The sequence below is a fragment of the Hibiscus syriacus genome, unplaced genomic scaffold (assembly GCF_006381635.1).
Source record: "Hibiscus syriacus cultivar Baekdansim isolate YM2019G1 unplaced genomic scaffold, ASM638163v2 tig00110236_pilon, whole genome shotgun sequence".
In the NCBI taxonomy this organism is placed as follows: Eukaryota; Viridiplantae; Streptophyta; class Magnoliopsida; order Malvales; family Malvaceae; genus Hibiscus; species Hibiscus syriacus.
Window position 1 is genome coordinate 1,476,943 of NW_024062640.1, and position 23,711 is coordinate 1,500,653.

Consider the following 23,711-nt stretch of genomic DNA (forward strand, 5'->3'; position numbering starts at 1 on the left):
TCATGCTGCTATGAAGCGGAATGGTCGATTTTTATGATCTTGTTTGTCTGTTGTCAGCCTTAGGAGAAGGGGTCGATGATCTGAACCAATTCGATCTAGATGCAGTACCTGTGAGTTTGGAAATGATGAAATCCACTTTGTGTTTCCGAGGCAACGATCTAGTCTTTGTTGTAGGTTCCCACGATTCCATGTAAATGGTGAACCATGGAATCCTAAATCTAATAATCCAGTAGAATGCATGAAATTGGCGAATAATCGGCTTCCATTTGTATGTGTCGTCGCACCTCCTCTTCTTTCATCTACATCTAATATCACGTTGAGATCTCCCCCCAGGATCCAAGGTGTATTATCGTTTGGTGCTAGTGCCTCTAGTTGGCTCCATTGATGTTTCCTTTTAGACCCGTTTGGGTTTGCATAAATTGCTGTGAATTGTGCCCATGTATTCACTTCCTTAGGCCGAAATATACCATTAATGAATTGATTTGATAAATGGGTAATCTCAATTTCCATTGTTTCTTCCCAAAGTAGCCAAATTCCACCTCCAAATCCATGTGCTTCTACTCGAAGTGACTGTGTGAATCCTAGTTTATTGATTATTCTGTCTGCTTTTGTTCCACTCGTTCTTGTTTCGAATAATGCAACCATATTTGGTCTGTGTTCTCTAACAAAGAGATTAAATATTCTTTTGAAGGTCGGGCTTGCAGCTCCTTGGCAGTTCCAAAACATGAAACTAGTCATTTAGTTGAATTTGTGAGGTTTCAGATCCTTGTTGTCTGGCAATTAACCGGGACTTCTCTGTGTCTCCCTTCACTTCGCTGTTCTTTATCTGTTGATCCTTTATCACCATGTTTTTGCGTATTGGCACATTAACTAGTGTTTGTGGTTCAATGTTGACATGTTCATCATTCGAGGCTATGGATAGCTTATTAGATACCGTCTGTACCCATTCTTTGATCAGGTTATGATTTGCAGGGCGAAAAGTTGTTTGTTTTTTTACTTTTAATCCTTTCACATTGTTTTCTTTTCTCATCCTTCCAGCTTCTTCTCCCCCTTTTGGGAATTTAGTCCCATGCATTTTTTTCCCATGCTTGGTTCTTTTATGGTTATGGCTATGTGGTTTCCGTTCCCTGCTGTGGTTATATGTTCCACTGCTTCCATGTTCTGTCCTTCTATCATTGGAATTACTTCTATTGCGTTTTTTATGCTGTCCGATTCGTGCATTTTCTTTGCTGGTTTTGGTACCATGTTGTTCATGTTGCGATTTATTCCCCTTGTTTGATGATCTGGTAGGTTTCTTTTTGTTGTTTCTCCATTTACTAGTCTGGTTCTGTTCTCATTATATTTTTTATCATCTGTCCTTATTTCTATTTCAGCCATGTGACCATTCTCTTCTTCGCTCAAAATAGTGAAACGAGAGCCCCCTATTTCAGACTTTTGTTTCGCCTTATCTTTCTCAGTCTTTTGTATCGTCGTTGTTTTTCTTCGATGATTTTCCACCACCATCCATGGTCCAAACATTGTTTCTTCTGATGTTGTTGCAAGGTTATGGTTGTTTTTGTTCCTTTCGTTAAGTTCTTCCTCACGTTTAGATTTTATATGTACTTGATATGCTGCACATTGCTCTCTTGTGTGCCCATAAACCCCACAATGGAAGCAAATCTGTTGTAATCCTTCGTACTCTAGTTTTTGTGTGAATCCATCTTTTCCAATACAAGGAATTAGTGGTTGGTTTAGATCTACTAAAACCGTGATTCTTGTAAACTTACCTCTTTCCCCCGCCTGAGTGTTATAATCAACTTTAATTACTTATCCGACTACTGAAGCAATTAGTCGAAAAAGTGCTTTTGTGTAGTATCTATAAGGTAGTCCTGGCAACCTGATCCATACTATCACTTGTGATGGATGTTTTTCAGAAGTTGAGAATGATCTACTCCACGGTTGGACTGTCAAATAGCTTCCATATATTGTCCATGGCCCTTCTGTTAATACCTTTGTATAGTCATCTTCATCTGCAAATTTGACTAAGAAATAGTTGTTTTCTAGGTCGATTAGTTGTATTTCTCCAATTGGTTTCCATAGGGCTTGGATCCAATTTAGCAGGGCTTTGTATCCTATCATCCGTCCTAACAGCCGAACGATGATGACATTCCTCATGTTTTTATCAATTTGATCATGAACTTTTTCCGAGAATTTGATTGTTGGGAAGGCACCCGATTTGTCGATAACGTAGTCCTCATCAAATACCACAATTTCATCATCATTAATACCACAGCCTGTATTTAGCGTTTTCCTTGCCCTAGATGTGTTGGCTACCATGCTTGCGTAAGTTGCCTTCCCTCTTATTTATGTTTCTAGTTTATCTCCTGTTTCTTTTTGTATTGCGCTTTCAATTTCTTCTACTTCATTCATGCTAGATGCTTCGGCCATGTCTCTCTCTGATAGATTATCGGCATCCATCTCTTCTGTTTCTGTAACACTATCGTTGATATTTCCATCCTTTGTGTTCTTGATTTTCTTTGGATTTCTTTGTTATTTCAGATTCGCCTGATATTCGGTTCTTTCTAAAGCTGGTGTTAAATTGGTCTCCGTCTTCTCCTCCGGCAGTCTTCCTCCAAAGGTTCCATATAGGTTTTGTTTTTCGATAAGATTTTCTTGCGGGAACGAGGGAATTTTCCCAATCATATCGATGTCGGCTGCCTTGAATATGCTTTTAATGATAGGTTTTCCAAGAGGCTTCACTTTGCCCTTGGCCACACTAAATAAAAAAAAAAACCTTTGCAATGTTCTTTGTCTTATTTATTAGCAGTAATGCTAAGATATCGAAAGGCCAAATTCTAAAAATTCAAATTCCATGATAAAAACATAATTATATAAACTTAGGGCAATGCAATTAAATATCCCACTACTCACTCGTACAGTGCCCCCCAATTTCCTTTGTCCTTCTCTTTCTTCTTTGTTGTGGCAAAGTGTAATCATATTTTGATTTTGATCCCTTTTTATTTTTTACTTCTCCATTAAAGCTACCTCTTTATTTCTCTGATGTTTAGTGTTTCTCGTTAGTTGTAGTACCATTTTCTTCTCCAGTATTCTAATTTAATGGCTGAAAGTGCATAGGACTCTGCATGATTGCTCACATAAATTATCCAAGTACGTATTCTAATTCTGGGTTTTCAAGGTGTTTTCTTTTCTTCACTCTACTCTGCCTGTTTCACCTTGAAGAAGATGAAAAGGAAGAAGATAAGTCATAAAGTTAAAAGGCTGTTATGTAAATTCTAAGTTCTTTTCTTTCCGTTTTTTTCCCTGCAGAGGGCAATGCAAGGATTTACTCAGAAAATTGTCCAAATGATGAAGAATGAAAAACTTTTTGCATCACAAGGTGGCCCTATTATCCTTTCTCAGGTATGAGATTCTCAATACTTGGAACTTATTTTAGGAATTTTGATTTGTTAAAAAGCATGGCTAAGTGCCTAAGAAAGAACTTGTTGGTACTCTTTGAAGAACTCGGCGGCGATGCAACTAAGATTTCTCTTGTGAGGAGAACAGTTTAGTATAAGTCGCGTGGACACCCTCACAAGTCAGGAGGAAAATGAAGGAAGAATAAAGAAAGATATTGCAGTTTGGTTAGTCTAAATGAGATTTGGGTATTGTTTAAATGTAGCAGAAATGCAGGGTTTTAGAAATAGGCAGTCTTAATCGATCAGGTTTGGCATGGGTGATGAGAGTGTAGGCAGTTGCTATCTGTGTCTGAAAATCCAATTTTTGTGTTTATTTGGAAAGAAAGTTTCATTGTTATGCAGTGGTGATTTGAATAAATGAATCATCCTTGCTAGTGATGCAACGCTTCTAGATTTTATTTCAACACGTACAATTTATAGATGTAATTGCTCCTATTTAAAATTATTAGGGAATATACTATTTTCTTTTACTAATGAGCTCGACCAAATATAAAAGTATTTGAATATAAGATAAAGTTGAAAACCCTAACGCTTGTTTTCTTTTTCTCTATTTGCCGTTAGTCCTTTTTTTTTCTTTCATTAGCATATGGCAGTAGGAGTTTTGCTTCAAAGAAAAGATCATTATCAAGTAATAATTTACTATCAATAATAGGATTTTTTTGGGTTAAAATGATAGGAATGTCATTATCTCCAACTTTTTAGGTTTTACATAATTCTTGTCACTTTAGATAAGAATATCTCTAGAATAATAAATTCTTTTTATATGGGTCATTCTCAATTCCTATTCTTTGTGTTTTATTCAAAATTATAAACATAATAATATTACTATATAAAAGAGTTTAATTTAGCAAAATAATAATAAATGTGAGCGGTTAAAATTATTTTATATTTAATATATTAATCATTTATAATTTTATAAGGGGAAAAAGATGATATTGTTGTAAAAAATGGTATTATTTAAAATAATGTATAACTTTAAGTAGTTCAAAATTAATATTATACATTGTAAAATAATATGCATGTCCACATGAGATCACGCCATTATTTTTATATTATATTATATTTTATAGAAATAAATATGATACTTATGAAAATTATTTAAAAATATAATTTTGATATACCAATTATATTAATTATATATTAAATGTATTTTTTTCTCAAAAGTTAGATAATGTTACAATTAAAATATTTTTATGAATTTTCATTCAAATATTTAAGATATAATATTAAAGTTTAACTTGTTAAAAACATATATCATAGGGATAATTTAGTGAAATGTGCTTCCAAGTAATCATATATTCCTTCAACCAAACATTGTAATCTTACATTCCTATCAAATAAACCAAATAAGGTAATATAACATTCATAAGGTAATACAACATTCCCGTAATCTTATTCCTAATGTAATCTTACATTCTATTCCTTGAACCAAATGACCCCTATATATAAAAGAATTAAAATAATAATGTAAAGGGTTAATTACTGGATTGATTAATTTCCTTTCATATTTATGTATTTTAGCTCACTAATAAATTTAAAATGTTAAAATTGTGTTACGTTATCGATTTATTAAATTTTAATCATTTACATTATCAATTATTATATTTTAGTCACTGAATCATTAACTCTTGTTAAATTAATGGCATGACATGTTAGTTAAAAGTGATGAATTTTTAATTTGACTCATGAACTTTAGATAAAATATTAATTTGATCCTAAATTTTATAAAAAATATTATTTTGACCCTAAACATTATATAACATATCAATTTGGCCCCTAAGTTCTTTCCATCGATCGCCACTCACAATTGTCTTCATCGATCGCCACTCACAATTGTCTTCATCAATTAGCACCAAACGTTGATGTCATTGATAGTTGGACCCTAAAACTCCAAATTCACTCATTTTTTACCTTTTGAATGCAAATCTAGTGACAATTTCACCGAAAATACCTCGATTCAATAAATCTAGATTAGAACCCTTCAAAATTAATTAATAATAATAAATTTATCACTAATATTCCTTTAAAATAAGAATACCAAAAATTTAAAACTTATATTATAATCAAATACATGATTTTTGTTTATAATATTGTTATGTTATAATTTTTCATTATGTTTATAATATTAATTATAATTTTTAATATTAATATAGAAAGAGACAGACGAAAGATTTTATGTTAAGGATACAAAGTTATAAAATTTTAAGTGGATGTGAACTTATAAAATTTTAGGGGAGCAAAAACTTATTATCGATAAAAAAATATCTAAAATATATAAGAATTTAAATCCATCTCTAAATATTGATATTGTATCGACGTAGTATAACAAACATTTTTTTTATAGAAGCTACTAATTTTATTCAAAATAGGAAATATCTCTAATTACAATGAAGATTTACAATAATAATCGTAAATTAAGAATATAATTAGGATAATTTCCTATAATCATTGAAATAAAAACTAGTAACTTAAGATCACATAAGAACCATATAAGAAAAGATTAAAAACCTAACCAAGAAACTCGAACAAAGATAGATACAAACAGATCTGATTGCATCGATAAATGAACCATAAAAACGGGATCAAGCTATTAAAACACCACTGTAAACCGTAAATCAGACTTGAGTGACGTGAAAAGCTATCCGAAAATGGAAATCAAGTATCCATATCCAATTTGAGGGTCCAAAGTAAGAAAGATCAACAAGATATCAAATAAACATAATCTTGATTAGTCGTAGTGATGTCAAATCAACCCTTAAAAAAGATAAATGAAAAAGATCAAACGATCGAAAAACATTCCATAAGACAAAAGAAAATGTGCCATAAAGGCATGTGAAAATGTGTCATATCGGTAGACTTATTGAAAATTTAAAAATAAAAGAAAATAAAGATGAGATATAAGAGAAAAAAATGATAATAAAGAATACCAACAATCAAAAATCAATATTAAAATTAATGCGGCCACCAATTAGTAAAAAAAAAGATAAATGAGAAAAAGTTTAACTTAGTATAAAAACTTATATTTGAAAAATATCGGGGAAAACAGAAAACCCCTCATTTCTCATTAGAGCGAAAGATTAAAAAAGCCAGTGGAAAGTCAGGTCTTCTTTTTCCTGAAAATAGGTTTATGTTTTGCTAAGGTTTCATTGTATGAGTGATACGCCAACGCCGGCTCTACCGATGATCAGCCTTCAAACGGATCTTGATCAGGTTAAGTATCATCTTTCTCAGAGAGTGTCAGAGCAAATAAGAAAGTTAAGAATGGTGATACTTCGGTTTTGGATCAAGATGTCTCATCGATGGTGGATTCAGCATATGTAGGGGGGTGTGCACATGACTGAGAAAGAAGAGAATGTATTTGGGGAGAATTCTATGGCGTAAAAGGACATTCACCCTTTGTCTTTTACGGCTGAGTTGATGGGGGGACAATCGGGGGAGAGTTATACTTCACCAAACTCTGCAGAATACGATGTGAACATCATCGAAGGTGACGTAGGGGTGAACCGTAGTGGACCCTATCCCACAGTCAGATTCTCTGAAAGGGTGCACGAGGCAATTGATTACAGTATGCGAAGGAAGATTATTGTTCGGATTCTTGGGCGATCCATTGGTTATAAGGCCCTTTGGAATAAAATTAAAGAGCTATAGCACCCGCAAGGTAATTTTCAACTGATTGACTTAGATAATGATTATTTCATAGTTTAACTTGAGAATAATCATGATTACAAGAAGGCGTTAACTGAAGGTCCGTGGGAGCTTTTTGGGAGTTACCTCACAGTTCAGCCACGGAGCAGAATGTTTAGCACTACGGACAACCATCCTTCACTTATCTGGATTAGACTTCTATGATTACCATATCGTTATTATTGTAAGTCTCTTTTTCGCTTGATAGCTTCTGAGATTGGAAAAGTTATACAGGTGGATTACAATACCATGGTGGGGGAAAGAGGTAAGTTTGCAAGGTTGACTGTCGCGGTTGATCTAAATAAACCGCTCTTGCCGTGTATAGACATAGACGGATTTGTGCAAAGGATCGAGTATGGAGGTTTGGAGAATTTTTTTGTTGTTGTGGGACATATGGCCATTCGTAGGAGGTGTGTGAGTTTTGGGCAGCTACTGCACCAAATACAGTGACGGAGTCTACGGATCGAGGGAATCAGCAAACTACTGGAACCAGAACCAAGGAGGATCCTTTTGGGTCATGGATGGTAGCTCTTGCAAGGAGGAGAAGGCCACGGAAACCGAGCACTATCGGCCTGAGTGAGACCAACGAGCATGCTCAAAATAAAGGTAATAGATTTAATGCTTTAAACTAGGAGGAGGTTGAGGAGGTTTCAGGGGCTAATAATTAGGTTAACCTCCCAATTAGTAGTCAACACGTTAGCAATGAGTTGAGGAACATACCTACGAATAAACAGGATATGGGCAATAAGGCGATATCTTATGGGAGTGTGGTCCAGAAACATTTTCGGGTGGAGAGTGGGAGTACAAAAGTGACAAAACAGGGAGAGAGCAGCAGGAATATGGGGGTTACGCAACATTTGCCGATGGAGAAAGCTACTCCCATGACTCTTGCAAACATCACCAATTTAGTGGGACGAAACTAAAAAATCAGTGTGGTGAAACCAATCATTCGCGATGATAACCATAGGGCAGCGTCCATCACTGAAGATAGGATAAATAAAAAGTCGGCTGGTCAGAGTAAAAGTGATTCCGTGCTGCTGGGAATTCAGAAGGGAGCAAATAATCCTAATACTAAAAGTCTTCATGTTAGAAAACAAATGATGTAACGCCCTGAATACCATGTTAGTAGTTCAGGTCAACCCGAGACCCATAATTTGAGCTCAAAGGACTTATTAGAATAGTTGGACCAAGTTTAGTGTTAGTGGGCTTGAGTTTGAGCCCAAAAGTTATAATGGGGTGATGAGCATTTCATGAAATAAAAAGAGGAGGAACCAAAAGTGCAATTTACTCATTTCTTAAATCAAAGGTTTAAAACCACATATTTTTATGAGATTTACGTGAACGACTTCCCCCTAAACACTCACCAAACTCTCTTCCTTTCATCTCATCTTTCTTCTCTTCTCCTTCCTCTCTCAAGCGAAGATTTTAAGTGAGCACGGAGACCTTCAATCAAAAGCTTCAATTTAAGCCTCATTTCTCAAGTTTTACACTTAGTTTCAAAAAATGGGGTTTTGAGAAGTTTAAGAGAATATATGGATTCTAGCTCGGTTTTGGTAGATTCAAGTTATAGAAAGTGTTTTTAACTTTAATCCAACCACCTAGTCAAGCTAGTAATTCCTTTTCTTACCTTTCATTAGTGAAAGAAGTGTGAGGAAGCTCAAGGGCAAGAGAAAAAGAGAAGTTATTCTTTGGGTGATTTTAGGGTTTTCCTAGCAGCCAAGAATTCAATGCAACACATTTACAACTTCTTCATACCTTTTGTGGGTTATTAGAAATGCAAGATAGCTCAAGATTTGAGCTTAATGCATAATGAGCATTTTCATGGTAGATTACATGTTTTAGGTTTTTACTATGTTTTAAAGTTTTATTTATGACCCTTTATGATTACATAAAACACTAATAATGATTGAAAACCTCAAAATGGTAATATGGGTGAGTTTGAGTGCCCAAATAGGGTATTTTTTAGGGCAAGTATTGGTACTGGAGGAACAATATCAATACTGTTCTTAAGGCATACTTAAAATTCAAGAAGTTTATGAGGGAAATATCGATACTCCTTGAAGGGATATCGATAATAGGGTTCCGGTATCGAGACCAGGGGGCTTGGTATCGAAACCAGTTTTCCAACGTAAATTTATAGTATCGGTACTCTATGGAGTATCGATACCAAGGGCTGAGTATCGATACTCCCTATAGGGGTATCGATACTTCCCTTTTTCTTTCAAGAGGAAATTAACACTGGGGTATCGATACCTTGGGAGGAGTATCAATACTTAAGAGATTGTATAGATACTATAGGCCAGTATCGATACCAAGTTATTGTTTTGGGTTTTTATAACTAAGCGATTTTAAGAGATAAATGAGGTTCCCAAAGGCTCTAAATACTCTCAAATAAGACTTTAAGTAGTAACAATAATATTTTCTTAATCACATTAGAAATGAGATCAATTAAGGTTACATAAAACTTGCCTTTTTTGAATACTTGAGAAACGATGAGGACACCCAGGTTATTTTAAAAATGATACTAGTATCAAGCAATAGAATCAGTCGAGATATCCTTAGGTAGTGCGTGAGGCACTTTTAACCGACTAACTAAGGATGAGGCCCGACAATCGCGAGGGGTGGCTTAGTCGTGGGTATTGTGTCTTATGAAGAGATTATGGGCCTCATCCTTGGTAGACTAGAGGGGTGTGTGAGCTTTGAGATGAAGAACCCTCAGTCGTACCATGGTGTCTAGCATAGAGTAGAGAGTGTTGTATACTGGTACACTCACTATTGCAATTTACCAGTTAACTTGAGCATTTAGTGAACACTTTTAGTATGACTTAGTTGTTAGTGTGGCACTGGGCTAGTTAACTCAGTGTTTGGAATTTGTTTCCTTACGCATGTTAGAGGAACAATCAATGAGCTTTTTGAGCAGCAATGATCTAGATCGAGGTGTGTGTAGAGTACGTCTCGATGTTATTCCTTTATAAGGCATGTATATTTATAGACCCCTTTTTTATATTTGAGTCATAATTTATTTTAAAAAATGGTTTGTATATTTTGATTTATCTAATTTGAGATCTCCTAATGAAAAAATTTATATAATTGTGGTCGATTTATTTATTATGAGTATTTTCAAGAAACCATTTTAATTAAGCAATTAAAGAAAATTTTTTGTTAGCCACTCAGGTGGTTCCGTGTGGCATTCTAATCGATCGACTGTGTGTCATTCTGGTTTCGGGTGTTACATTTAGTGGTATTAGAACGTTATATTTAGATATTCCTTGGACCTTTGGGTTCGAGTCAGTAATATTTATGAGTATACATGCCTCTAGGGATGTTAAAAATATTTATGTGTCTGGAATAACGATAATGATTCCTCGTTATTGTTTTAATTTCAAAGTTTAGATATGGATGAAAGCATATACTATAGTCAGATGAGTAGGGCTTCCATCGCGGGCGATTGAGTCAATGATTTCATCCCGAAATAGAGTTTAAGAAGTCTAGGGACGCGGGGTCGAGAAGGTGATATGTTTTAGAGATCTGACTGTGACCTTGAGGCGCATAGCTAGAGCCTTAACCAGGACATCTGCTACCCACCTACCTAGCCAGTTCTGCTAGCCTATCCCGTCGTAGATATGTACGAGTCCCAGTTGAGAGGCTAGGAGGTACCAGATGACATACTTCTTTGGTACAGGAGATGTTGACCTTGTATCAGCTGATCAGTGGCTAAAAGAGACCCTTAGGACCCTTAATCAACTACACCTCACCCATGAGGGTATGCTAAAATGTGTCACCTCCCTACTAAAGGTTGACTTTATCGATTAGTGGGAGACGATCGAGATGTAATTGGAGCCTGAGCGACCTACCTAGGATCGATTCTTGGAAGGGTTCTGTCAAAAGTACATAGGAGAGGCTCATATGGATGTGTTGAGGACTAGTTTACTTAGTTGACTCAGAGAGATCGATTAGTGTTCGAGTATGAGGTAGAATTTCTCTGTTTGAGCCGGTACTATCTAGAGTTAGTGTCTCCTGAGTACCATCATTGTAGGAGGTTCAAGCAGGGACTCCGTTTAGATATTATGACCATATGGTTGCCGATTCTTCGGGGGGTTTTACTGAGTTAGTTCACTAGGTGAAGATCGTAAAAAGAATTCAGGGAAGAAAAGTTGTAGAATTGGGTACTACTTCATACCAAGGTAGAGGAGTAATTGAGTCTCATGGACCATTCCAGCCAGCGTTTAATAGGGCGAGGGATTCTTAGAGGTGTTGGAGGGCCCTATCTAGTTAGTCTAGTAGGCTATTCTAGAGTGCAGGTAGATGAGGTTGTAGATCGGAGCAACGCATGAGACCATTGGTTACCATATCAGTGTCGAGTAATGAGGGTTGTCAAGAGAATCTTCTCATCCTAGTTGCACCTGTGATAGGAGGCTCCTAAGAGATTGCCAATAGGGGTCCAGTGGTTGTTATCTCTGTGGTTCCCTAGACCACTTCATCATAAATTGTCGGAGGCATAGGATATGACCCCAACATTGACCTAGAGGTTAGATCTGTCAGGTCATAGGGGTAGAGGACCTCAAAGAGGTAGGGGTTCCACATACGGTCATGTCGGTATAGGTGTAGCTCAATCTGGGGCTTGTGCTGAGCCTAGAGTCATCTCTCGTCAATACGAAGTTCGAGCTCAAGAGGATTGCGATACAACCGACGTGATTTCTAGTAGTTTTACATTATTTTCTCTTACAGTTAACACACTAGTCGACCCAGGATCTACCCATTCCTATATCTTGTAACACCCCATACCCGGTCCAAGAGTCCAAGATGGATACCTTAGCGTACATTAGGTTCTAACCTGTTGGACGGATCAAGATCCATATTATGCATATTTTGCAAAAACAGACAAATTAAAATCTCTTACTATTCTTCACACACAGTGTTCAATGTAACTAACATGCAATTGAATCTCAATTAAACATGCAAACATTACATTTAAGCATTTAGGGATATTTTAGTCATTTCATATAATAAATCAACAAATCAAATCACCCAATTAAGGTTACCACATGTTAAAAATTGTCATAAAGAAGCAGGACGCAAAATTTCATACCAATCGGACATCAGACAATCACTCAATTGATCATAAAAATTATGGACCTAAACGTAAATATGCAAAACTTATCTCCTAACCAGTAATATAAAATCGAGGGTTCCATTATGTAATTAAGCGTGTTTAAGAAGCGATCACTCAAATATCATCAAATTTCCATTTTAAGAGTTTAAGTAATTAAACAAATCAATTTCTGGGTTAAATTGAACTCACATAATTATTCAGGGGTCAAATTAGAATTTAAGAATACTTCAGACCTTTAATGAATACAATTTCACCTTTTTTCATCGAGAAAAACAACGAAGGGATTTATCCTTTCTTGAAAGAGATCCATCTTTTTTCTAGGGGATCGATCCTTTTGAAAAGGGATCGATTCTTTTCAAAACAAAAACTTTGGGATCGGTCATTTCTTCTAAGGGATCTATCCTTTTTCTAAAAAAATGCAGATTTATCAAGAACATGCATATTTGATCAACTAATCACCCACATAAAAGTAATCATGGACTAGGAACATGCTTGGATACTATTCAACCACTTCATACATGTCAAAACAAAAGTATAACATTCTTTATAACACAAGTCAATACATTAATCAAGGATTTGACACTAAAAGTCAATAATTGCGTAAAAATTCATTTCAAGCATAAGTCACCTAATCAATTTTGGCATTTAAGGTCGTTTTATGCAACCTAAGAATCTAATATGTTTAGTTTACTATGTTACGCTTGCTTACGCACTCCAAACACTTCTTTAAGGCCTAAATCAACATTTGAGTATTCACATGCTTTAGTTAAACAAGTTCTTCCATAACATTCTCAAATCAACACATTATATCATCAATTTCAAGTCTAAATCAAGTGTTAAAGTCTAGTCCATACATCAAAAGTCATCAATACCACATATATGCCTAAGTCCCAAACGTCACCCACATTGCCACACTTAACTTTCTGAAAACACATACACTTCATTGAACCTTTGCCTTGCTTGATCACTCCTGATATCAAGCCTCTCGCCTCCGCTCGATTCCATTATTTTGAAAAGTGTTAACAACGAGTGTGAGCTAATAAAGCTTAGTGAATGACAATAATTCAAAGACAATGCACATAGTCAAGACAAAGCATGGCTTTATATGCTCTTGTTTAATATGCCCTTACCTCATCGCACAAGTAACATCATGACATGCTTAAATGATAAACATATTCTAATTGCACATAATTTCCAGAATTTACCAATGTTGCATAATTATTTAAATCATGGCATTTACAAGCACTCATGCACAATTACCTTACTTGGCAAAGCACACACATAACACACATACTTTCATTTTAAGATTAATGGTATTTGTTCAAAACAAAACTCACTCATTGAATAAACAGACTCCATAAAACTCTCATTTTGTTTATTGACTCACATAGGTCCAAAACCACGATTTACAGAGCAAACCTCTACACCTAACAAAACCCCATATCTTCTTAGAGTAAAGCTCAACATACCAACAAACCCCATATAATCCTGAATCACACACACTTATACAAAACACATAGAGTACTATTTCCTAGGCATACCTTTCATATCCAAAGATCCCATTAAGAACAAATAGGCAATTAATCCGATTCACCAAGAGCGATTGTCAATGATGCATATTTTTCACATATTGGTTCAAATAAATTTTGAAACACAATTACGGATAGTTTTCATGATCACCCACATATATGGCCAATCACATATTCACATTATACACTTCTCTTTAAACACACATTAAAATTGGCGATCATGATCAACTCATATATTCATAATATATATAAATTTTTTGAAATCGCTTTCAAAATCCTATGCATCATTTGTAACACAACACAAGACATTCAAATTCACATTTCCCAATTTTGATATATGAGGCATCGTATATAATTCGACTTAACTCCTATCTCATATTCATATTTTGATATACGTGTTATCACATACAAATCAGCATAACTAAAATCATCATCGACATAATTATCCAAATCACATAACATATCAAAATTAATCAAATGCATTAAGTAAACAAACCTCAACCTTGAATCATATTCATTTCTAAGATTGAGAGCCACTCACCTTGCTGTCCGAAAATAAAAAACGCTAATAAACGTTAACCAAATGCTCACCAAACACCAAGCACAAAATCTCACCAACAACTAACAATATAAGGACCTTGAAAAGTAAAATAACAAATTACAATCTATTCTAAAATAAAGCTGAATTCTCTATTTCTAAAACAGAGAGAAAACATCAAAATTACCAAAAATCATATCGAAATGACTCTCTGACAGCTCCGATCTGATTTGCATCAATTATCCTTTATAAGAGATGATAATAAACAACTAAAATCAACATCTAATCCAACTAAAATCACAGAAATTAACATCTACAAACCTAAATTCTTGGATTCCCAAAAATACTAAAAATCAACATTGTTTTCAAGAAACCAATATCCAAATCATTTGCAATAGAAAAACTGATTTAATATGATTATAATCACTCCAAAAAAACTCAATTTTATTAAGAAAACCTTAAAACCAATTCAATAAATCAATACATTAATTAGCTTCGAAAATAAATTAAAATCTTAGAAATTCATTTAATTAAATCAACAATTCAATAGAATCATTAACACTTAGTCACTTCCCTCTAAGCTTGAAAGAAAGCCAAAAAAGATCCTTACCTTATTGGAAATTGAAATTGAGATCATCAATGGAACTCCATTATAATCAACTTTAAAAACAAGAAGAGAAGAGAAACTTGAGAATTAAAATCAAGATTAAGAAGAGTAAATTTAGAAATCAAGAAGAGAAAAGAAAAGGAATTGACCAGCTAGGTTGAGAGAAAATGAGAGAAAATAGAGGAAGCTAAGAGAGGTTACCAAATTGTGAAAGTGAGAGAAAATGAAGAACACAAGAATGAAAATAAGTAATTCAGAAAATGTAATTTTGATTAAAATGAATCTAGATGGAATTGTGGTAAAAAGAAGAAGTTAAAATACTTTAAGTTTAGGAGGGAAAACTCTAGACATAAGCATTGGTAAAACGGTTTCATAGACTTTGGACATTGTGATAATTTACAAAATGGTCACTAAAATTACAAATTTCTAATTCTTTCAATCTAGTCACCAAATAAATTAATTTAACTTACAAAATTAAAATCAAATATATAAAACCACTTAAAACCTTTCCAAAACATTTATTAAGCAAAACTATAATTTTAATATTTTCTTTCTTTATTTTTATCGAAAATCCAGAAATCGACCTGAAACCAACCCGATTTTGGGATGTTACATATTTGTTATGACCTAGTTCAAGAGAGAACTATTCCAGTTGAGATTCTAGATATAGGAGTTTGAGTGTCCAACCCTTTATGATTAGACGTTCTAGTGGATAAGGTACATCGCAGATGCCCAGTCGAGATTCAAGGTGAGACCTTCCCAACCAATCTTATGAAGCTGTCATTCTGAGAGTTTGATTTGATTTTAGGTATGAACTAGTTGTCGTAGCATGATGTGAACTTAAGGTGTAAGTTTCGATGACTTAAACTCAGGTAAGAGGATAAAACTAAGATCGTGATGTTTAGCAAAAAGCCCAAGTGTACAGGGGTTGTATTGTCCCTTAAGGCGTAAAGTATGTTAGATTAGGGTTGTGAAGCCTTCTTGGATCATATAGTTGACACCAGAGTTTCAATTATGAGGTTAAAGGATATCCGAATCGTTAGAGACTTTTGAGATGTATTTTGAGAAGAGTTGCTACGATTACTGCCGCACCAAGAGTTAGAGTTTGGTATAGAAGTAATTCCAGGGTCCGTTCCAGTATCCATTGCTCCCTACCTCATTGCACCGGCGGAACTAAAAGAGTTGAAATCGTAAATTCAAGAGTTGCTAGAGAAAAGGTTCATCCGACCAAGTATTTATCATTGGGGAGCGTCGGTTCTATTCGTTAAGAAGAAAAATGGGTCGATGAGGTTGTGCATCGATTATCGTCATTTAAACAAGTTGACAGTCAATGACTATTATCCCCTTCCTAGAATCGATGACTTGTTCGACCAGCTTAAAGGAGTGTGTGTTTTCTCCAAGATAGATATGAGATTTGGGTACCACCAATTGAAGGTTAAGGAAACAAATATAGCAAAGACGACATTTAGGAAAAGATACTATCACTATGAATTCTTTGTAATCCCGTTTGGACTCACCAATGCCTTAACGACATTCATGGATCTCATAAACTGTGTTTTCCACCCGTACTTGGTCTATTTTGTGGTGGTTTTAATTAATGATATTTTGGTATACTTGTGATCAGAGGAAGAGCAGGATTGACATCTTCGCATAGTTCTTCAGACCCTTCGAGATCGATAACTTTTTACCAAGTTTGGGAAGTGTGAGTTTTGGTTATTCGAGGTTTTATTTTTGGTTCATGTTATAGCAGCGGATGGTGTTCGAGTTGAACCTTAGAAGATTCACATGGTACTTGAGTGGGAGCCACCAAAGAGCGTAACCAAGGTGAGTAGTTTCTCAGGTCTTACCGGATATTATTATCGATTTATAAAGGGATTTTCGATGATAGCAACCCCAATGACTAAGTTGCTTTAAAAGGGAGTGACGTTTGTATGGGGTTAGTAGCAGCATAGTAGTTTTGAGAAGTTAAAAACTCTTTTGACTCAAGCCCCAGTTTTAACCCAACCTGAGTAGAAAAAGAATACACCGTGTTTAACAATGCTTTGCTAAATGACCTTGGATAAGTCAGCTTAAACCTTACTAGTGGAATTACCCCACCCACGATTTGGAGCTTACAACCATTGTCTTCGCACTTAATATTTGAAGGCACTATCTATTTGGGGAGAAGTGTCATATCTTCACCGACCATAAGAGTTTAAAGTATCTGCTTCCCAGAAAGAGTTGAATCCGAGGCAATGTAAATGGGTTGAGTTGTTAAAAGACTATGTATGCGTTATTGTTTTGACTCGGGGAAAGCAAATATTGTAGCAGATGCACTGAGTTGGAAGTCGATGTTAGATTTGAGAGCCTTATTAACGCGTCTGAGCATGTCTAGTGGGGGATTGATAGTCGAGCTCTGATTAGAACCCGAGTTAGTGAGTGAGGTCAAGAAGTTGCAAAGTTTAGACAATCGTTTAAGGGCTCACATGGAGCAAGTCCACCGAGGTAAGGCCCCAGGGTTCGAATTGCGAGATGGTGATGTATTGTTATTTAGGGGTTGTTTAGCAACAAGATGTACCAAGAACTTTGACCTTTTTATTTTTGGTCGGGCATGAAGAGAGAAGTTTCCGAGTTTGTGATGAAATGTCTGGTATTAGGGGTGAGCATTCGATTGAGTCGAGTAAAAAAATTCGAGTTATTCGAGTTAACGATTCGTATTTTACAACTCGAACTTAACTTTAAATTTTTTAGTCAGGTTGCTTTTAAGAAATTCGAGTCGAGTTATCGAGTTATTCAAGTCGAGATATTTGAGTTTATATATTAATTTTATTATAATTATTTATAGTATTACGACAATGATTTGTTCATATTTTTTGACTTTATCTAACCATATATATATATATATATGTCATTTATATACAAATACAATAATCTATGAAATATATTCATAATATTTTATTTTAAAGAAAGTATTTTGAGGGTAAAATATTGATGAGAATATGAATGAGTCAAGGAATTAACGATAAGAAATTTTTTTGCAAACAATTGTAGTCAAAAGACCAAATTCAATAAAATACAAAGTTAAGGGACTAAATAAAAAAAGAGAGTACATCTTTAGTAAAAAATAACAATTGAAGCTACATAGATATTTTATTGTGGTATATGAGCATGTAGTTTAAATTTGGTAAAAACAAACTTAAAATAAATGGCAAATTGAAGGAATAAAGAGATTATGAAAAGTTAAAGGACTAAATTGAAAAATAAAACATTTTTTTTTATCAAAAAGAGGATTTGAAATTACACATGTATTATACTATGGTTTAGGAGAATGTGGCTCAAATTTGATAAAACTGACTTAAAATAAATGACGAATTGAAGAAATAAAGAGATTATGAAAAATTGAAGGGCTAAATTGAAAAATAAAAATTTTGTTATAAAAAAGATGAGTTGAAAGTACATGTGTATTCTATTATGGTTTAGGACCATGTGACTCAAATTTGGTAAAAAAATGACTTAAAATAAATGACGAATTAAAGAAACAAGGAGATTATGGAAAATTTAAGGACTAAATTGAAAAATAAAAATTATTATCAAGAAAGAGGAATTGAAAGTATATATGTATTCTACAATGTTTTAGGAGCATGTGATTAAAGTTTGGTAAAAAAAATGGACTTAAAATGAAGGAGGAATTGAAGAAATAATGAAACCAGGGACTAAATCGCAAAATTGTCAATATACTTAGTCAATTTTTTTGTTTTTCGAGTAGCTCAAAAATTCAAAATTTTAACTCGACTCAAACTTAAAAACTGAATTTATAGTTCGAGTTGACTCGAATAACTCAACTTGAATAACTCAAAATTGAAAAAAAATCGATTTTTCGAGTATAGTCGAGTTTTGCTCACCCCTATCTGGTATGCCAACGGTTAAGGAGGAACATCAGGTTCCCTCGAGGTTACTCTAGCTGATTCAGATACTGCAGTGGAAGTGGGAAATAATAACTATGGATTTCGTGACCAGGTTATCGATGACGAGATACAAGGATGACGTAGTTTGGGTGGTAGTAGATCGATTGACCAAGTCCGCTCACTTCTTTCCGGTTAGGAAGGAATTCAGCTTGGAGAGATTAGTGAAGTTCTATATCTACGAGATAGTGATATTTCATAGTGTCTCGACTTCAATCATTTCAGATAGATTCCCTAGGTTCACCTCTCGGTTTTGGAAAGCTTTTCATGATTCCCTAAGTTAACATCACATTTCATCATCAGACAGACGGTCAGTCCGAGCTCGTTATTCAGGTTCTCGAGGATATGCTTATGTGTGTCATTATTGATCTTTAAGGTAGTTGGGAAGATCACATGCCTTTAATGGAGTTCGCATACAACAATAATTATCAATCGAGCATCCAAATGGCCCCTTACGATACTCTGTATGAGCACAAGTGTATAACTCCTATTTGCTGGATTGAGCTTAGTGAGGGGAAAATAATGGGACCAGATTTTATCAGAGAAACTAAATAGAAGGTCAAGATAATTCAGTGTATACTGAAGGAGGCATCGGATAGGCAGAGGTCAAGAAATTGACTTAAGGTGTCTTCGTGGAAGAAGGTATTTCGATTTGGACGAAAAGGAAGTTGACCCCACATTTCATCGGTTCTTATGAGGTGCTTAAGATAATTGGACTGGTAGCCTACTGTTTAGACTTACCCCCAGAGTTGGAGCGCATTCATAATGTGTTTCATGTGTCCATGCTTCGAAGGTATCGTTCTGACCCATCACATGTTCCATCCTTAGAGCAAGTCGAGTTGAGCCCTGACATGACCTACGAAAATGAACTAATATGAATTTTAGTTGAGGAGGTGAAAGAGCTAATGAACAAGAGAATCCCTTTAGTGAAGGTGTTGTGGAGAAATCACGGGGTCAAGAAAGCTACTTAGGAAACCAAGGAAGACATGCAACTCTAATATCTACATTTCTTCTATCTAGATAAATTTTGAGGACGCAATTTCTTATTATGAGGGGATAGTTGTAACGCCTCGAATCCTAAGTCAATAGTTTGGGTCAACCCGAGACCTATAATTAGAGCCCAAATGACTTATTAGAATAGTTGGACCAAGTTTAGTGTTAGTGGGCTTGAGTTTGGGCCCAAGAGTTATAGAGGGGTGTGAGCATTTCATGAAATATAAAGATGAGGGACCAAAAGTGCAATTTACTATTTCTTAAATCAAATGCTAAAAACCCCATATTTTTATGAGATTTACGTGAATCACTCCCCCCTAAACACTCACCAAACACTCTTTCTTTCATGTTATCTTTCTAATTTTCCTTTTCATCCTAATTGAACTTAGTTAAGGTAAGCATCGAAACCTTCAATCCAAGAGCTTCAATTTATCCCCATTTCTCAAGTTTTACACTTAGTTTCCAAAAATGGGTTTTTTGGGAGGTTTAAGAGAGTATATGGATTCTAGCTCTTTTTTAGTAGATTCAAGTTAAAGAAAGTGTTTTTAACATTAATCCAACCACCTAGTCAAGCTAGTAATTCTTTTTATTTCCTTTGATTATTGTATGAAGTGAGAGAAAGCACAAGAGCAAGAGAAAAAGAGAATTTATCCCTTGGGTGATTTTAGGGTTTTTCTAGAAGCCAAGAATTCAAGGCAATACATTTACAACTCCTTCATACCTTTTGTGGGTCATTATAAATGCAAGATAACACAAGAGTTGAGTTTAATGCATAATGAGTGTTTTCATGGTAGATTCCATGTTTTAGGCTTTTACTATGATTTAAAGTTTTATTTATGTCTCTTTATGATTACATAAAACACTAATAACGATTGAGAACATCAAAATGGTAATATGGGTGAGTTTGAGTGCCCAAATAGGGAATTTTCGAGGGCTAGTATAGGTACTGGAGGAACAATACCGATATTGTTCTTAAGGTAGACTTAAAATTCAAGGAGTTTATGAGGGTAGTATCGATACTCATTGAAGGGTTATCGATATTAGGGTTCCGGTATCAAGATCAGGGGACTTGGTATTAAAGCCATTTTTTCAGTGTACATTTTTTGTATATGGACTCTATGGAGTATCGATACCAAGGGATGAGTATCGATACTCCCTATAGGGGTATCGATACCAAGGGATGAGTATCGATACTCCCTATAGGGGTATCTATACTTCCCCTTTTCTTTCAAGAGGAAATTAGCACTGGGGTATCGATACCTTGGGAGAATTATCGATACTTAAGAGAAGGTATCGATATTGTAAGGACAATATCGATACCAGTTATTGGTTTGGGTTTTTATAACCAAGAGATTTTAAGAGGCACATGAGGTTCCCAAAGTCTCTAAATACTCTCAAATAAAACTTCAAGTGGCAAAAATAATATTTTCTTAGTCACATTATAAACGAGATCAATTGAGTTGACATAAAACTAGCTTTGTTTGAATACTAGGGAAACGATTAGGACACCTAGGTTACTTTAGAAATGATATTAGTATCAAGAAATAGAATCAGCCCGAATATCATTAGGCAGTGCACGAGGAACTTTTAACCGACTAACTAGGGCCAAGGCCCGACAATCGCGAGGGGTGGGTTAGTCGAGGGTGCTGTGTCCGATGTAGATATTCCAGGCCTCATCCTCGGTAGATTAGAGGGGTCTGTGAGCTCCGAAATGTAGAACCCTCAACCGCACCATGGTGTCTACCATATAGTAGAGAGTGGAGTATACGAGTATACTCACTATTATATTTTACCTATTCACTTGATCATTTAGTGAACACTTTTAGTATGACTTATTTATTAGTGTGACACTGGGCTAGTTAGCTCAGCGTTTGAAATTTGTTTTCTTACGCATGTTAGAGGAGCAGTCCAGGAGCTTTTGAGTAGCAGTGATCCATATCGAGTTGTGTGCATAGTACTTCTCGAGATTATTCCTTTAGAGGACCTGTATATTTGTAAACCCCTTTTCTATATTCGATTCGTAACTTATTTTAAACAATGGTTTGTATATTTTGATTTATCTAATTTGGGAGCTCCTAATGTAAACTATTTTATATATTACGGTTGATTTATTTGTTATGAGTATTTTCAAGAAACCATTTTAATTAAGCAATTAAAGAAATTTTTAGTTAGTCACTCAGGTGGTTCCGTATGATATTCTAATCGGTCGACTGTGTGTCGTAGTGGTTTAAGGTATTAAAAATAACCTATAAACCTTTGAGTCAACCACTGCTAGTAGAATGGACGCAGTCGACTTCGATAATATTTAATAATATTCAAGGCCCGAAGACAAGTGGGGAGGAGGGCGTGCCGGGAGATGAGAACATTGTCATTGAAGGCCATCAGACTTACCGGAGGTCTGGTTAGCTGTTGTTTCCTCCTTCTTTCTTATATTCTTTATGATGATTAGATGTCTTTTTTGGAGTAGCCTAGGGGTGGCTAGCCCCTTGTATTTACGGTATTTTAAGAAGTTTATGGCGAAGTTTAAACCGTTGGTTGTTGGCCTGCTGGAAATACGTGTAAGTGGACGGAAAACGGATAATGTAGTTAAGAGAATGGGCATTCCTAATTCGTTCCTCATAGGGGCTCAAGGATTCAGTGGTGGGATTTGGCTCTTATGGAAACCTGGAGTGACTGTGGATCTTATCTTTTTATTGAATCAGTATCTTCACGTCCGAGTTTGTACGGATACCTTATTTCTCCGACGTATATTACCATTGTGTATGCAAGTCCTCATATTGCGATTCACAATGAGCTTTGGCCTCAATTAGCTACGCTTGATCCGGGCGAGGATTGGTCGTGGGTGCTTGGGGGTGACTTTAACGCACTCCTCAGCGCGGATGAGCGAAGTGGGGTGCAAATGGGCGTATCAGAGTTAGTAAAGGCTTCAGTGATTTTTGTGTTTAATAACAGCTTAGTCGACATTGGATTTAACGGTCTTCCTTTCACATGGGCGAGAGGATCTCTTAGACAGCAACTGGATAGGTGCTTAGTGAATGTGGGCTGGGCGAATGCTTTCCCGGACTCGTTTGTTCTTCATCTTGATCGCCTTGGCTCTGATCACTGGCCTATTATTCTTCAGACCAAGACTGTAAGTACTCAGCGACCGAATCTTATCTTTGGCTTCTTTCTTTCTTGGCATGATCATCCTGCTTTCAATGATGTTTTAAGAAAGGCTTGGAATAATACTTTGGATGTGCGAATCAATCTTCAGTCTTTGCAGCCGATTTTGAGTAATTGGAATGCTAAGGAATTTGGGAATATTGGCCAACATAAGCGACATTTGATAGCTCGACTTAGAGGTCTTGATCGGGTTTTGTCTATGCGTGATGACCCCTCGCTCCATGATTTGGAGAATAGGCTCAAGAAGCAACTGGAGCAAGTGATGGAGTATGAAGAGAATATTTGGTTTAAAAAATCTAGTAGTAATTGGATTTTGCAAGGCGATCGGAATACATCCTATTTTCATGCTTGTTCTCGGTCCCGGCGCCAGAGGAATACTATTTATCACTTTGGCTTGCGGATGGATCTTGGTGCTTAGATCAAGGATGGCTCCGGAGTATGGCTGTTGAGTACTATAAGGAGTTTTCCAAAAGCTCCGGGAATGTATATTGTTCCAATAATATTCATGGACGGTTTCCTCATATAAATAGTGACTCATTTAGTTCACTATCCGATTTGGCCACAGATGAGGAAATAAAAAGTGTCGTCTTTCAGATGCAGCTGTCTAAAGCCCCGGGGGTTGATGGTTATGATACTTTCTTTTTTTTTCTTCAAAAGAATTGGGATATTGTGGGGCCAAGTGTTTGTCG

General features: G+C 35.5%; 2 protein-coding genes across 2 annotated transcripts; one reads left to right on the forward strand and one right to left on the reverse strand.

Moving 5' to 3' along the window:
- LOC120114621 lies at nucleotides 1-738 on the reverse strand. Its single transcript, XM_039135469.1, has one exon. It carries the CDS (start codon nucleotides 736-738, stop codon nucleotides 1-3), a length of 738 nt encoding a protein of 245 aa, XP_038991400.1.
- Nucleotides 739-22,373: 21,635 nt separating this feature from the next.
- LOC120114622 lies at nucleotides 22,374-23,440 on the forward strand. The gene is made up of 2 exons (XM_039135470.1): nucleotides 22,374-22,500; nucleotides 22,563-23,440. The coding sequence occupies exons 1-2, from the start codon at nucleotides 22,374-22,376 to the stop codon at nucleotides 23,438-23,440; spliced, it is 1,005 nt and encodes a 334-aa protein (XP_038991401.1).
- The last annotated feature ends 271 nt before the right edge of the window (nucleotides 23,441-23,711 follow it).

What these genes read in the sequence shown, in the direction of transcription:
- LOC120114621 (XM_039135469.1), bottom strand. Translation starts at nt 738, where the DNA reads ATGACTAGTTTCATGTTTTGGAACTGCCAAGGAGCTGCAAGCCCGACC.
- LOC120114622 (XM_039135470.1), top strand. Translation starts at nt 22,374, where the DNA reads ATGGCGAAGTTTAAACCGTTGGTTGTTGGCCTGCTGGAAATACGTGTA. An exon ending in AGGGGCTCAAGGATTCAGTG is followed by an intron (nt 22,501 to 22,562) that starts GTGGGATTTGGC and finishes TTATTGAATCAG; the next exon opens with TATCTTCACGTCCGAGTTTG.